General features: G+C 40.9%; 1 protein-coding gene across 3 annotated transcripts in view; it reads left to right on the top strand.

Moving 5' to 3' along the window:
- Positions 1-288: 288 nt before the first annotated feature.
- EPHA4 (EPH receptor A4) overlaps positions 289-16,249 on the top strand; it is a 144,350-nt gene continuing 128,389 nt past the window's right edge. For 2 of the 3 annotated variants that reach the window (XM_008585071.1, XM_008585072.1), the window contains exons 1-3: positions 289-435; positions 3,486-3,553; positions 8,190-8,853. In XM_008585071.1, coding sequence (XP_008583293.1) covers positions 345-435; positions 3,486-3,553; positions 8,190-8,853 — 823 coding nt within the window. In that variant the 5' untranslated portion in view covers positions 289-344. The remainder of the gene's footprint in view (positions 436-3,485; positions 3,554-8,189; positions 8,854-16,249) is intronic. The other variant, XM_008585073.1, reaches the window with a different exon arrangement.

Genomic DNA, 16,249 nt, shown 5'->3' with positions numbered 1-16,249 from the left:
AGAAAAGGTTGCCGACCTTTCCTCGGGCTCCCCCCGAATCAATTCACTCTTTGGAAGCTCCAGCCACAGTCCAGGGGCTCGACCCCTGAGGTGACGTCGGGGGATCCCCCCGGCTGTCTCCGGCTGGAGGGCGCTCTTCCGATCTCGGGGCGGGCTCAGCGCGGTGGGGGCGGGGCCGGGACGCCCCGTCTGCGCCACCATTGGCCGCGGGCCCCCGGACTGGCGGGCGCACGTCACCGGCCGGACCCACCCCTTGGCAATGTCTTCAGCCTGCTGCACTCCTAACTTAAGCATTTATTCCACTGGGATAGAGGCGGCAGGAGCGGCGTTGGCACCGGCGAACCATGGCTGGGATTTTCTATTGCGTCCTCTTTTCATTTCTCTTCGGGATTTGCGACGCTGTCACCGGTTCCAGGGTGTACCCCCCGAATGAAGGTAAGAGCGGGGCGGCTTTTCTGCGGTTGAGGACATAGAGGGGACGATCCGTGGTTGATGGCCCTCGAGAGCGCGGGACTGGCTGGTGTGGGGGGAGCCGGGCGTGAGCGATGCGTCCCGACTCCGGAGAAGGGGGCCCGGACGAGGGGAGCCGCGAAGGGGAGGCGGGGAGCGGCCGCCTAGCCTGCCCCGAGGCGGTGACCTGTGCAAGCGGCCGAGCTGCCCAAGTTTGTAACGAAGGGCCAAAGTTTATCAGCATCCGCCAGCGAGGCCCGCTCGAGGCCCCCCAAGGGGATGCACCGAAGCCAACGCCACGATTTTTCTTTCTATTTTTTTAAATTCCGTGGCCCGAATCCTCCCCACCACCAGGCCCGGCAGAGACGAAAACGCAGTCCCGGAGCGCCTTGAGGGCTTGGTGCTCCGGATTCTTGGGGAAGCCTTCCGAGCGCTGGTTTCTGCAAAGTTTCCCTAGTCCTGCGCTTCCCGGACCCGGCGGCCCGGCCTCCGCAGCGCAGCGGTTGTGGCGCCGCTTGCCGGGAGCCAGTGACCTGATTTCTAGCACTCGGCGTCAGACACCTTTCTCCTCGCCGGGCCCCGCACCCCGCACCCCAGGGGTGCGATCGTGGGCCTAGGGGGCCCCGAGCTCCTTAGATCATCCCCGTAGACCTGGGGAGCCCTCTGGCAAGTTGAACGTAGTCGAGTTTCCGCTTTTCGCCCTAGAATTGATCACTGGGCTAGTTTGGAGGGAACGTGCAGCACCGAGGGGGACCCGTCAGGGTGCTCAATTTAATGTGCGTCTATTCGGACGTGCTGGGAGAATCGTATGTGCCTGTGTGTCTGTGTCGGGAGGTGGGAGGCTGTGATCATTCAGTTTCTGATGAGCCCAGAGAGAGGCGAGCTGTGTGTGTGCATGTGTATGTGTGCATGTGTGCGTGCGTGTGTGTCTGTGGGTGCGCGGGTGCCGGCGTGGAAGCGGCCGCGGCCGATTGTATGTCCGTGCGCGAGTGCTCTGAGTGTGTGCGCGTTTGCTCTGGCATATGCTCGTGCCCCGACCAGCGTGCAGCAAGCCTGGCCCCCATCCCGCTGATTCTTCCCGCTCCTCACATCCGTACCTCCATCTATCTGTCTATCTACTGTTTATCCACTGTCTGTCTGCCCATCCATCTGTCCAACCATCTACCCATCCGTCTCTCCGTTTCCCCAGGCATCCGTCCATCCATTCCTGTGCAAGCTATCATTTTCCCTGTTCCGAAGGAGGGAGCCAAAAACCAACTTAGCCTTGGCTGGGCAGTCGGTACCCAGAGCTCTCCAGACGGAGGCTCTGAGAGACTCATCCACCTGCACACAGACACTGCTTGGGAGGAACGGGGCGCTCTCTCCCCCGTCTCCCCCTCTTCCCGACGCGGCTTCTGGTGCCGTTCCGGCCGCCGCCCCTCGGTGCCTGAACCGAACCGCGGATCCCGCGTTCTCCTGGCTACTTCTCACACTTGTTAGGACGTTCTTGAGACCTCTCTGGTCCCAGACGTCAAGGCTGTTTGTCGTTGTTGTTGTTTTTCTTTTTCCTCTTTCTTGCTTTTTCTTTTGGAAGGAAACTCGGGAGTCCTAGACAAGAAGGCGCTGGTGGAGCCTCAGGCTCCTGTTGAAAGCGGGGGGTGGGGGGTGGGGGGGTGGGGTGCTAACCTCCTCCCCTAAAAAATTAATTCATTTTGTTGCTTTTTATTCCCCTCACGTTTCCTTTTCTCCCTTTTACCCTCCCTTTCTACTCCCTCCCTTTTTTTGTAAATTGGGTCTCATTGTTCCCTTTGTGTCCCTAATCCACCTTACTTAAATCCAAATGGATGTAGCGGGCTTTTCACTGGGGACCGGGAAGAGAAGGGGGAGGTGCAACTCCGGGCGGGAGCGACCCGGGGAAGGCTCTACATTGTAAAATAATTAACAGACCCCAGGAAAGAAGGCTGTGCAGATTTTTAGCGCCATCGACTTTGGGGTGAAATGACAGGAGAGGTGGGCAGAATCCAGGGCCCTGGGGATGAGATTGAGAGTTGGGGTGCACGTGCGTGAGGACGGAGGGTTCCCATTCCCACCCCGCCCCCAGCCTGAAGGTAAAATTAATAACCCAGTGGTTCCTTTGAGATGGGCCTTTCGACCCCTGGCCCTGCAGATCCCCGGGGGAGAGGCAGTGCGGAGAGGTTTCGAATTCGTTGCGACCCTTTCAATGTCGTCGGTAGCCAGCACTGCTCCAGCCTGAGCAGGGTACGGCGGCTCTGGAGGCTCCCTCGCCCTTCCCCCTAAGCTTCGACGCACACTCTCAGGTGTAGCACAAGCACACTAGATCCATTAGGCAGCACTCCATACCTAAAATTCAGACCAGCCGTTTCCTCAGGGACTGAGGACCAGTCTCGGATTGTCCTCAAAAACTCCTGGGAAAAAGACAGTACCTTAGTGCATTTGCATTCTGATTCCACACGTTTGGCATTCCCTCTTTCTAAAACTTTGATATTTAAAAAAGGAGAGGATACCACGTCCAGGGCCTATTTATTTGGTAGTGGAGGAAAAAAAAAAAAAATGCTAGGGGAGAGAGCCTTTTCATGACCTTTGGATACTCTCTGATAGAATTCACTTGTGGCTTTGTCACTATGATGATGAGTTATGTGGTCATCTGAAACTTGCAAAAACAAATAACTCTAGTAGATACCAGACAAAGATGAATGTAAATTTTGCTCTGGAGTGTAACTGCCCTACATAGATATATTTATTTTTTTAATTGTACTTGAGAGTCTCTATTCATCCTTTTTAGAAAATGAATCAACTGAATCCTGGGATGGAATTTTAAATGCTAAGCAAGTTAAATAAATAAGAATCTGCAGATTTAAAGAGGAGAGAAGATCAAATGAGTAATGATTATTTACATAAGTGAGACCAAGTTTGGGTTTTGATCAGAGTTGGATATACGCACCCTCGGCACATATGGAAATGCTCAGGCAAATGGTTTTTAGATTATTGGCTTTTTGCAATTGGAAATTAATCTATTTTTCTTTGATTTTTTGCAGTTACTTTATTGGATTCCAGATCTGTTCAGGGAGAACTTGGGTGGATAGCAAGCCCTTTGGAAGGAGGGGTAAGTTCTGAGTTGCTCTCTGATCCAAAAGGTAAAAAAGGAGTTATTAGCAACTTTCTGAGAGTCCTAATGTCTTGATTCTTGTTGATTGTGGTGAGGGGGTCAGATTTCCCACTGTAGCCTATGAAGTGAATTACGCTTTGTTGGAGAAATCCTATACTCCCTTTGCATAGCTCTTGTCATGGTAGAACTAGAAACCAAAAGGGCAGAAAGGGGTTTCAAAACTAGGAGATTGGTGGAGGCATAGATTTAGATGCCTATTTAAAACTAAAATACCGACAGGAAATATGATCCAAGGGCCAAATTAGAATTTATGCCTTTTACTGTGATGGCCATGAAGTCCTGACGGGGTTAATTTTAGAGCAATTGTTCCGTTTCCAGATGAAGAGAATGAATAAGATACCAGAGAGAGGACAATTCTAATTGTACCTGCATAAGCAGCGGAGATGCTCCTCACGTTGCTATCACAACCTTAGACAAGCTGCAGTTCTCTTTTGCACGCTGAGAGAAAGCCACATGAACTTGTGCCAAGGGCACACTATATGCAGAAAAACCCCATGCTCATTCATTGTCGCTGTTAAATGTGAAAATTAAAGTATTTGGAATCTTCAAACCTTTGGGATTTGTGGAGCTGGGTTATAAAATGTGAGAGAATGCAGCCCTGTTCATTTCTTCTCAAATTCATAGCACTTGCCATCACTGCCTCTATCGGAAGATTCAGAGTATATTACTAGGTCAATGGCCACGTTTTCCCAACCCTGCTTAAAAACAGGTCAGAATGAATCAGTTTGGAAAGAAATCAGTACAACATGTAACTCTGTCTCCTGCCAAATTGAAATAACTCTCAAATCCTTAAAAAATTAAGCAAATCATCCTACCATCACATGCTTGATAGTTTATTACTGAGTCAATTGATTAAAAACAATGTGGATGAAAGATTAGGAGTTTTTACCAGGCAAAAATTGTAATACCAGCACCCAGCATGCCACCCTTCATACTCACCTATTGAATAAACAATAAAAGATTTTAAAAAATGCACAAAAACTGTTATAGAAGACATGTTTCAAAAATAAGACTAGGCAAGAAAATAGTCCTGAAAATGGAGAATTTTAGGCTGTCTTGTTCCAAAGCAGATCTTGTAATCCATCTGAAATATAATGAAGGTTGCCCTGCCTTCCTGTTTTTCTGCCTGAACTTGACTGCCTTTGGTTTGGTCTCTGCTGAAAAATTCTAGTCTGCTCTAAAACCGTTTCTTTTTTTAGAGGGGGGAGACTGATTGGCAGGCCTCTGGCAGTGTAGACAGGGTATATTCACCACTGATTGCAGGCAATTGCCCTCTTCCTTTGAATGTGAAGAAAAGTACAGCTTTATCTTGGTGAGAGTCAGACTCACTGTTAATCCTACACCCTGGGAAGGTCACTGATTCAGGCGAGGCTTTCCCAGAGGCTTTCCCAGGCTACACCGGGGGTATTCCTCCAAAGGTTAACATGTATTTGAACTGCTAGTAAAACTGAGGATGGAAGGTATCAGTACTTGTATTAACAAACTTAATGTACCTTATTTTTCTTACGGGCTGCTCTTAAGTTTGAAGAGGAAATATCATACTAGTTGTCTTCTTTCACTAAATATACATGCGACCTATATAAAAACAAGGAGTGACAAATTTCAGAGTACAGTCTATGGGCTACCTAGTTCCTGGAAAGCTTTTTTATTGCAATTTAATATGTTGCAGACCTCTTTTTTTGTTTTCACTCCAGAATTGCTGAAAGAGCACATGGTCACTTTTTCTAAACACAAAACTTCTTTTGGTTGTCTTGAAATCAATTAGAAAATACTATGTATGCATAGCTGATTGTATACAACCTAGAACTTTTTATGGGTTGAATGTAGGTTTTTTTGTTTTTTGTTTTTTTTTCTTTTTCTTAAATATTAGGTGTCGAGCTAGGGCTGGGTCTGGAGCTCACAGACCCCTCAAGCCCGTTCACAGACTGGGTCACAAACCCTTCACAGACCAGGCTGGGTCACCAGATCCCTCACACGCAGGTCTGTGAGCTAGGTAACCGGCAAACAGGTCCTTGGAAGCTGTAGGTTGGAAAGCATGGCTGCGCTTAGCAGCGTCCACCCAAGGCAGTCACCAGCCAAACTGTGGCACCCCGCATGTGCACTAACTCCACCCCCCCCACACACAATTTGATTACCCAAGAATGTGCCGCACGACCCCCAACCTGCCCCAAGGTGAGGGAGCCTGACCAAACTATTCTATTTTCCCAACTTTAGGCATGTAACATTTTAAGTATTATTGTAAGTTGTTAGAAATAAAATTTTATTTGTGTATAATAGAATTAGTCATTCCAAAATACACAGTTTGTCAAGTTATAAAATTTAATTAATATCTAGATTATATAATTGAAGAGGACTTTTTCGAGTTTACAGTTAAGGAATGAATTGGATATCCATCAACTAGGGATGAATTGATTGTCTTTAGAAAGTTTTTTTAGCTTAGAGAGGGTAAAAGCACTTTGAGTCTTTGGATTATTCTGAAATCTCTACTCTTAGTTAAAACACTCCACATCTTTTGTGGCTGGAAACTTGCCATAGCAGTTATGTCTGATAATGATGTTTATTTGTTGTAATTGTTGTTATTTTTAAAAAAAGAAAAATAAACCTGATTTGACAATACCACCAAGTAAAATATGAAAGAGAATCAGAGACAACTCACTGTCCCTAAAAACATGAAAATAATAGAAAATGATGGCTCCTGATGGCAACATTGTAGCAAAAACTAATTTCTTGACAGGGTTCATTAAAAGGAGTGTATTGAATTGCTGACACTAATTGTAAAATACCAGATTAAGGGAAGATTTGTTATTGTTCTGATGAATCGATCAATGTTGTTAGATAATTATGAGGGTACTTCAAAAAGTTTGTGAAAAAAATAGAATTAAAAGATAATACAAGTCTTTCCATAAACTTTTTGAAGACCGCTTGTAAGTTCAGGCTGTAAAGTTCACATTAGCCCTGAATTATCCTGTATGTACTCTGTGGAGATACCTGTATGTGCTTTCATTTACATTGATAAATGTGTTTTCCCATGTTTCCTTTGTTCTAAGATGAGAGGCATGCTGAGTAGGCTTTTTTTTTGAAGGTGGGGATCTATTTTTGGATTTACATGTATTTCCCCAAATAAGTAAATTACTGGTGATTTATTGCTTACTGGATAAAAAGAAATTTTAATCACCACAAGGCACTTACCCTCCCAGTTTCAACTTTCATAATGGGAGCAGATGAAAGGGACATAGAATTTTATGCATTACGTCCTTCACATAGTAATATTTCCATCCATTAATAGTTTTTCAATGCACAGATGGGAAATTCGTTAAAAGATACATTATGATTCTATGTACTCCATTGAATTGAATGGACCTTTAAGTGGAGCTATTACAGAATACAAATTTTTTTAACTTATCTTTTTTTTCTTCTAATTATATTCATGTGTTAGATACTTAAACTGATTTATGCTAGATCTATATTAATCATTACCATAGATGTTAGTTAATAAAGAATTGGTGGCTGCCTATCAGCCTAGTAGGAGCCCCAAAACTATCTTGCTGCTTTTAGGATTATTTTTAAAAGCTTTGGCAAGAGTGACACTACTGCTTAAGTCACAGTGAATTCTGCTGAATTCAGATTGTCCTATCATGAGAATCTCAGGAAGTAGAATGCAAAGAAAACACTTCCATCCCTGAAATGTAACATTAGGTTGTTTATTTGAAGTCTTTCTTCTTTTCCGCTGTAGGCATTAATTGCTGTAAACTTCCCTCTACCACCTTCCTTTAATTTCCTTGGACTTTCAATCATAAATATCACTTACTGTTTTATTTTCAATGTTCACCAAATAGAAGCAGACCATGTATGCATTCTTGTTTAGTTATGTGTGTATGTTTTAAAAATAAGAATATATACAAACTTTTTAATTGAATACATCCTCATGAAAAGTTTCCTACTTTTAAAAATAACAGCATATTTGAGAAACCCAACCATAAAATTTACCCTCTATCTTCCCAGGATTACCGAAACCAGAATAGTGGGATTTTCTTTTCCTCTTTAAAGAGTAGTGATGGTGCCAAAAAAACCAATTGACATCTTTTTAGGTATTACAGAGCAAAGTTCTGACAGGAGCAGCACTAATTAACTGATAATTGTCTTCCTTTGGCAAGCTCCACTCTTCCTGCCCTTAATATGCAGGTCTCTCTTCAGTAGTTGAAACAATACACATACTATTTTTTCATTTATGAGTAAATTTGAACTGTTGCCACTTGAAATTGTAGCTGTTGTAATAGGTGAATTCCAGGTTGTTAGACCACCACAAGGAACTGCTGAGAACTCACAAGCAATAAATCCACACTTACCTTTGGATTTTAGGCAAAAGATTGGAACAATTGAAAAAACTGAAACACTTTTCCATAAAATATTGTCTTATCTCCCATAAGATGCTTTATTAGTGAGGACTGGTGCTCAGTAGTTTTCTTCATTATTGAAAGAAAAATAATCAGCGTCCCATGAGAGTAAAATAGGATTGACAAATCACTGTATGGTGAAACTTCGTAACTGATACATTTCCTTTGGATCTTTGCAGTGGGAAGAAGTGAGTATTATGGATGAAAAAAATACACCAATCCGAACCTACCAAGTGTGCAACGTGATGGAACCCAGCCAGAATAACTGGCTACGAACTGATTGGATCACCCGAGAAGGGGCTCAGAGGGTGTATATTGAGATTAAGTTCACTTTGAGGGACTGCAACAGTCTTCCGGGTGTCATGGGGACTTGCAAGGAGACATTTAACCTGTACTACTATGAATCAGACAACGACAAAGAGCGTTTCATCAGGGAGAGCCAATTTGCCAAGATTGACACCATCGCCGCTGATGAGAGCTTCACCCAAGTGGACATTGGCGACAGAATCATGAAGCTGAACACCGAGATCCGGGATGTAGGGCCATTGAGCAAAAAGGGCTTTTACCTGGCTTTCCAAGACGTGGGAGCCTGCATTGCCTTGGTATCGGTTCGTGTATTCTATAAGAAGTGTCCACTCACAGTTCGCAATCTGGCCCAATTTCCAGACACCATCACAGGGGCTGATACATCTTCTCTGGTGGAAGTTCGAGGCTCCTGTGTCAACAACTCAGAAGAGAAGGATGTGCCAAAAATGTACTGTGGGGCAGATGGCGAATGGCTGGTACCCATTGGCAACTGCCTATGCAATGCTGGGCATGAGGAGCGGAGTGGAGAATGCCAAGGTAAGAGGAGCCATATTGTACTTTTTTCATTAGGGCTTAGTGCACGTAATTAAATCAGAGATGAGACTGAACGGAGTAAGGCCAGTAATTAGCAGCTCCTGTGGGATGTGGTGGGACAGAGGGGCCTAATGAGTAAGTGCTATAGCTCCAGGTGGCAAGGCTAAGACATTTCTAATACTGACAAAATAAATGATGCTGCTATAATCAGCAGAAAGCCAAACACATTTGCTAACAGGCACTTAGATCTGAACCAACTTGATGTGCCCTCTGAAATGTAAATGAACAAGCCTAAGCAATGGGCTTGATTGATCCTTACTGCAAGAGGGCAGACACATTTTTGAGCCATAGTTTTCCTGTCTATAGACTTGTAAAATGACAAAGCTGGTAAACAGCTCTCCTCCTGTGTATGTGTACATGAATGATTTAAATGCGAAATTGGGATTGCGCTCTTCCAACTTCCTCCTGCTGATTAAAATCGAGCTGTGTGAAGAAAGTCTATTTCTTTCCTGCCTGGTGGACCACTGGAGATGTGGCCCTGCAAAGTGGAGTGACAATGTTTCAAGTCCATTCTGTTCCACTGAGTACCCATTGATAAGGTCTCCAAGTGAAAGCAATCTTGACAAAAGCCTTCTTTATTTCTTTTAGGAGGTGATAATAGAGCTAGTAAAAGTCTTCTTTTTGATTTATGGTCAGAGACAATAGTAAATTGTGATCCATTTTGGTTACTGAGTTTTTGAAGAAATCTATGTATTTTTATTATTTTATTTTGTTATTATTTATTATTGTTATTTTGTTTTATTATTTTACTATGTTAATTGCTATTTATCATATTACTGTGGTGATTTTTTTTCCCTCACCTAAAGTTCAGTGTAAGCAATTACTTTGCCTTATTTTTCCTTTCCGTAAAAATGCTGAGTCTGTAATGTCTTTGACTTTATAGCAGCTTTGTATCTGAGTAAAGGATGAGAGTAATCCATATTTATACAGATTGCTTATGTCATGTGTGGATTAAGGCTTAAAAAATCAGTTATCTCAAGTTTTTGTCTTCCTTGATATTTATTTTTTGTGGTTATCAATAGTCTGATGCTAGCAGACCTGTTGTGGTTATGACTAAACAGTTCCTTACAGTATAAGTCTGTTCCCACCTATGGACCGATCAGATTAATCTTTTCTCAGAGTGATTGTTGAGCTGCAGACTGCATTGCCACATGGTTCATCTGATTTGGTGATTAAAGAGCCTGAAATAACTGACTGCCAAACAATTTGTCTGGCATTTCAACCATCTTAATGACAGGGTGGGATTAACTACGGGGCAATCCACTTGATTGACTGGAAATCAACAGTTATAACCTAAAGAAAATTGCATTTCTGGTAATTTGGTGTCATGAAGTTATGCGTTTCTCCTTTCATAGTTTTTACTTTTCTAAATTGCCAGTCTTAGTTTGCTATAGTTATTTCTAGAAATAGCTAATAATAAATGTCCTTTAATTTTATTGTCAATAAAACAGAATACATACTGGCTATCTTTTCTGTTGGCTTAGAGTAAAAAAGGAAACTTGTAAACTTGAAAATTTACAAGTTGGAATTTAAAGTTTTTCCTAAAGATTAATTTCTTGCTTTTTTGTTTGCTCTTGACTTAGCAATGGCTAGATAAGCTGTACCAAATTGAAACCCTGAAGTATATTCTGGTATTAATATTAGGAATATGTGAGTGCATTGTCATTGGCAACTAAATCACAATGGTCATAACTGGAACAGTGCAACAAGCAGGGCAGTGATGACCCATCACATTTTAGAGTAAATTATTCTGCCTTTTCGATTTTTGTAAGACAAGACTTGCACATCTTCACATCAAGATTCTTACATGTATTAAAAAAACAACACCACTGGCTTCCACTTCCGGCTAAAATATTCGCTCTTCTACCATTAGCACATCTCTGTGTATGTAATGTCATTGATTTTCAATTGTCACAGAGCCCACTAACTCATACATTGCTACATTGTGAAACTCCTTGACATTTTTACAACCCAAATTAGGAGGAAAAGAGAAAAAGATGGAGGGTGGAGTGAATGTAAAGGCAATCGAACATTTTAGTGGTTTTCTTTATGGAAATAATGTTGAGAATTCAGTTAATCATGTGTTTCATGGAAGAGTAGGGGCTCAGTGTTTCAGGTCCAGTCCATTTTTGAGCAAACTGTTTCTAACATAGGCCAGATAATTAATGGAAAGGGAAGGTTGATTGAGCCATTTTTGAGAACCTTCAGTGTTTTTATACATGCACACAGGGTTTTTTTTTTCCTGCTCATAAAACGATGAACTCTTTGGAGAAGATGCTTCTTAAACACACCCTTGCACTTTGTTTTCATTACTAACAAGTGTGAATCTGATTACTTTAGGGAAGAAGAAAAAACTTGAATGGCAAAAAATTCTTAAATTCTAAACTTAAGGGAGACTTTTTAAAGATGATTCAAGAAATAAAAATGGTTGGCTCTATCCTTAACATCGTTATTGCTGTCAGAGAAACATCCAGGTATAGCAGAAAGAATATGGCAACAAGGAAATGTGTGTCTCAATTTGGTCACTTAGCTGTATGACCTTGAATGAGTTTCTTAAGCCCTCTGAGCCTTGTTTTGTTCATCTGCAAAATGGGATGATGATATCCTTAGGTTTAACATAGACTTGCTATGAGGACTTGGTGATTTAAGATTGGTAAGAGCCGCCTTGCACATCATAAAACACTAAATAAGTGTTAATGCTAGTATTTCTTTGATCACTGTATTCTTCCCAAGTTCAGAGCTGTTGATATTTAAGGGTGCTGAGTTGAAATAGTAAAAAAGAATTCCATCTCCTGGCCATGATGTCAAGGTTAAAGAAGGAAGCATCCCCATCCTTTGCCCTAACTGAGAATAATATGCATTTTTACATTTTATATTGAAAATGATATTTAGAGAGTGTCATTTTTTCTCCCCTTCCTCTGTAAGAAAGAACTTTCCTTTGAATGAGAGAAAAGTGACTGGGGGTGGAACAAGAAAGAGGGTGTAAAGAGAGCTTAGGAAGGAATATAAAGGAAAACTGGCTGAGTCTTCAGAACGCTGGCAGCAGGTTCCTCCCCAGCTGCCTTTTCAATGGGTCTACTGTGGCAGGACAAACAGAAGGACAGGTGAAAGGTCACCTACTTCCTCATCCATCTTCCTTGGGGTCTGGGAGGTCAGAGTGAAGATTGATTAAGATCTTAAATGTTTGACAAAGGATCCTTGGCCAAAAATGGCCAGGGCGGGGGGTAGGGTCTGGGGTGTGCTATTGTTTGAATGTAACCCTGGTCATCCACAGGAGTCATCAAGGGACCCTGGGGACAGAACTACACTTCCTCTTGCAGTTCTTACTGGGAGCAGGACATGCTCACGGTGAGGAAGGACGAAGAGCTGTCAAATGTGTCAAGAGCATGGGGTGGCAGTGGGCTTGCCCTCCAAAGCAGCTGCAAGTTCATTCTGCTCTTGAATGCCATTTTCTGAAAAGATGTGGCTTGCACTCAGTAGGATAACAAAGAGTGTTGGACACTCGGCTGTCCTCTCGAGGAGAATTCCGTTTGAACTTGCCTCTTGATTGGGTGCTGAGAGTAATGTAACTGCTCTAGTTAGTCTAGTTACCAGGCCCCACTAGACTGTCAGAAAAAGGAAACAAAATCTACCTAGACATCTCCCCTGACACCTCCCCAGGAGGAAGTGTTCCAGATGTCTTACAGGATTGTTTTCATGACCTCAGAAAAAAGAGAGGAAAAAGTCCTTCAGTAACTTATTTTTTGCTTAATTAAAAACCTGAAAAATGAAAGGAGTGTTCCACATTTACTCTCTGGGAAATATTAGTAAGTGATATTGTCAGAGATTGTATACAAAAATAATATTATTATGGAGTTACTCTTAAGGCCAAATAATCACACCTGTGACAAAATTAAGTGAGGCAGGAATCGAGGGTTGCCGAAATATACAATTTTGCTATAAACTGGGGTCATAGATATCTAAGACCTGTTTTATAGATCATTACATATATAATGCATTTATATCAGTGAAAAGTATCTTATTAAAAGCTCTTTTAAGAAAAGACAAGGTAGATTTGCTTTGATGGCTGTAAAATCGAAATATTTTAAATTGTGCTCTGAAAAAGTAAGAAAGCTGTGTCAAAAAAAAATTACACATTACATATATAATGCATTTATATCAGTGAAAAGTATCTTATTAAAAGCTCTTTTAAGAAAGGACAAGGTAGAAATGCTTTGATGGCTGTAAAATCGAAATATTTTAAATTGTGCTCTGAAAAATTAAGAAAGCTGTGTCAAAAAAATAATTACTTTGTTTTTCAAATGTTCTATAGGACCTTTGGAGAAAGAAGTAATGGAAGGGAAACATTTAAAATATAGTTCAGAGAGATACTGTTTCACATCCTTTCCACTTTTGAAATTTTTCTTCTACCTTTGAATCATGTCATTAAGAATCAATTGCGTGAATCACATGGCTGCTTTTATTGCTGGCTTTGAAGCATGGCTGTGATCATTGAAAAACGTAATTCTTTATCTATGAGAAGAGCAGGGTTTAATTATTGTCCTTTTTCTGTTATACTTCTTTATTTTTCCTTCTTTGTGTGACCAGGCTCCTTTCGTGAGTGTGAATCAGGCGATGGTCTCTATTTTGGGTTCACCAAAAGCATTGCATAGGAATTATCTCGGGGATTTTCGAATATGGTATTCAAAATTTGATGACTTATTTTAGTCTAACTGAGCTTCCTTGTACCTTTCAAAAATGAATTAAGACGTAATTATTCTGGTAAGACTTGAGCTTTTAGAGAAAGACTGATTAAATGGTTTTTCAGTTACTGCTGTGCAAAGCAGAGGTGGTTGTGATATAAGTTCGACTTTCACATCATTGAACTTTACTACTTAATTTTGGGGGGGGGTTAATTGATGAATTTAATACCAAAGAACTGCATGCTTGACAGAAAAATTTCTATTGTGGGATCACATAAAGTAAAAAGTAAATCTTTCATCCTCTCTACGTATATATACATACATACACACACTGTTTTCAAATACTCCAATTTTTTATGTTACCATTTTTCACAATTGGGCAGGTAAGTAACCCAAATAGACCTGTGTGCATGAATTAGAAACAAAAAACAAAAACAGATGGAATGATACTCTTAATTGTCATCTTATTTGTATTATACTTAACTATCATGGACATGATTCCTGTCAGAGAATATCAATTTTCTTCATTCTTAGTTTATGCTCAACATTGTGTAGTATGAGTATATTGTACTTTGCTTAACCTTTCCCTTATTGGCAGATATTTAGGTTGTTTCAGTATTTTCTGGTAATATTTTTAAACAAACATTTAATTTTTAAATCATACATGCACGTTTTTGTTAAAAAATTGGATGATTAACCGTGCTTTGTTATCTTTCCGGGTTTATCTTGGACAAGTGAATTAGTAAAACTTCCCTACCAAGAGAATATAAGTGGAAGAGGGTAGTCAGGTATAACCAAACTAGTAACACCAGTGATGATTGTGAAACATACGGGATTTCGTTAAATGTTCATTGAATGAATGAATAAATGCATAAGGAATTGTGGCCTGTTTCATATTAAACATTTATTTGGTGGAGCTATATTTCATGAGGTCAGTATATCAAATTCTTTGCATATGACTAATGTATTAATAAGATTTATGATTCCTACTTCAGTTGGGTCTTAACTATTTTTATCATGTTTATGAATCATCTGTATGCCTGAACATTCGAAATCTCTGCAACACATGAAGTTACCATGGAGTTAGTACAAAATGGCTAGGAACTGCCTTTGGAGTTTGAGACTTGGGTTTAGTTTCTAGTTGAGCCACTTAACCAGAAGTGCAATTGTGGACACTAACTTAAAACTCCTCTGACTAACCTCCAGTTCGTATTTGCAAATTGGTAGTAACAGTATGCTATTATGAATGATACACACATGTATGCATGTGTGCATAACAGGCTTAACACAGTGCCTAGAATCATTAACTACTTTCTAAGTGGAAATTATGACTCTTATTTTTATTGTTGTCAGGTGGAATTATGGTGACAATATGCATTACTTGATCATAGTCTGTCCAACCACAAAAGCAGTTCATTTAGGTTTTAGAGTGAAAGTTTTTGTTTTTTTGAGGGGGCAGTGGTGATCTATCCAGGGAAGAGTTGAGGGGATGGTTTGAAATGGCTGGACTTGTCTACATCGAAGAAATCCTCTGTTCCCTAAGTCACTGGACTAGAGCAGTAGTTCTCAAAATGTGGTCCAGCTGTGTTCTGCAAGATTCCTCATGTAAGTTTTTGTTTTTTTGAGGGGGCAGTGGTGATCTATCCAGGGAAGAGTTGAGGGGATGGTTTTAAATGGCTGGACTTGTCTACATTGAAGAAATCCTCTGTTCCCTAAGTCACTGGACTAGAGCAGTAGTTCTCAAAATGTGGTCCAGCTGTGTTCTGCAAGATTCCTCATGTGGTCTGCAAGATAAAAATTTTCTTAATAATATTAACATTATTTGCCTTTTCCCTCTCACCGTCTCATGAGTAGACAGTGGAGTTTTCCATAGGCTACCTCATGTGTGATACCACCATAAATTGAATACAGAAGCTAATAGGAGAATCCAGTTGTTCTCTGTTAAGATTAAGCCAGACATTAAAGAGATATACAAAAAAATTTAAAAAGTGCAACAATGCCACTCATTTTCTTTTGTTTTGGAAAATGTATTTTTCGTTAAAATATGTTATAGGTGTTAATATGTAATGGGTTTATTATTTTTTTCAATAAATTAAAAATACTTTTAAAATTTCTCAGTTTCAGTTTCTAATAGTAAATATTGATGGCTGTAACTCACGGGAACAAAAGCACATTGGCATCCTCAGTAATTTTTAAGGGTGTGACGGGGTTCTGAGACCAAAAAGTTTGGGAACCGCTGCACTGGTCCTTTTAGTATTTTTGGCAGGTAACACAGAGTGTGCTTCTGTCTTTCTGCAGGTCATTTAGACCCTTTAAAAATTAAAATGAAATTCAAGATGGCTCTGAAAACTTTTTTATAATCTGGGAGATTTAGGAAGCTTGGAAGAATGGCATTTTATTTATTCAACCCTTTAAATGTTTCTATAAAATTAGGCAGCAATTTATAGCTCTTGGCTTTTAAAAAACTGGTTATCTGTGTCCAATAACATGCCTCAGTGCTCTCTTTAGTTTTATTGTGCTTGTGAGAAGGAATGATTAAAGAAGGCCTCAGCTGTCCCCTGGACCCTGAGAGACAGTATCTTTTTCACTTAGGGCATAAAATTTTTCTCATTGTATCCCATTACAGCTGGTACCTCTGAGCCGTTTTGGGGAGGAGA

This window comes from Galeopterus variegatus, unplaced genomic scaffold (assembly GCF_000696425.1).
Source record: "Galeopterus variegatus unplaced genomic scaffold, G_variegatus-3.0.2 Scaffold3440, whole genome shotgun sequence".
Lineage (NCBI taxonomy): Eukaryota > Metazoa > Chordata > Mammalia > Dermoptera > Cynocephalidae > Galeopterus > Galeopterus variegatus.
This window is presented reverse-complemented; position numbering and strand designations above follow the sequence as displayed.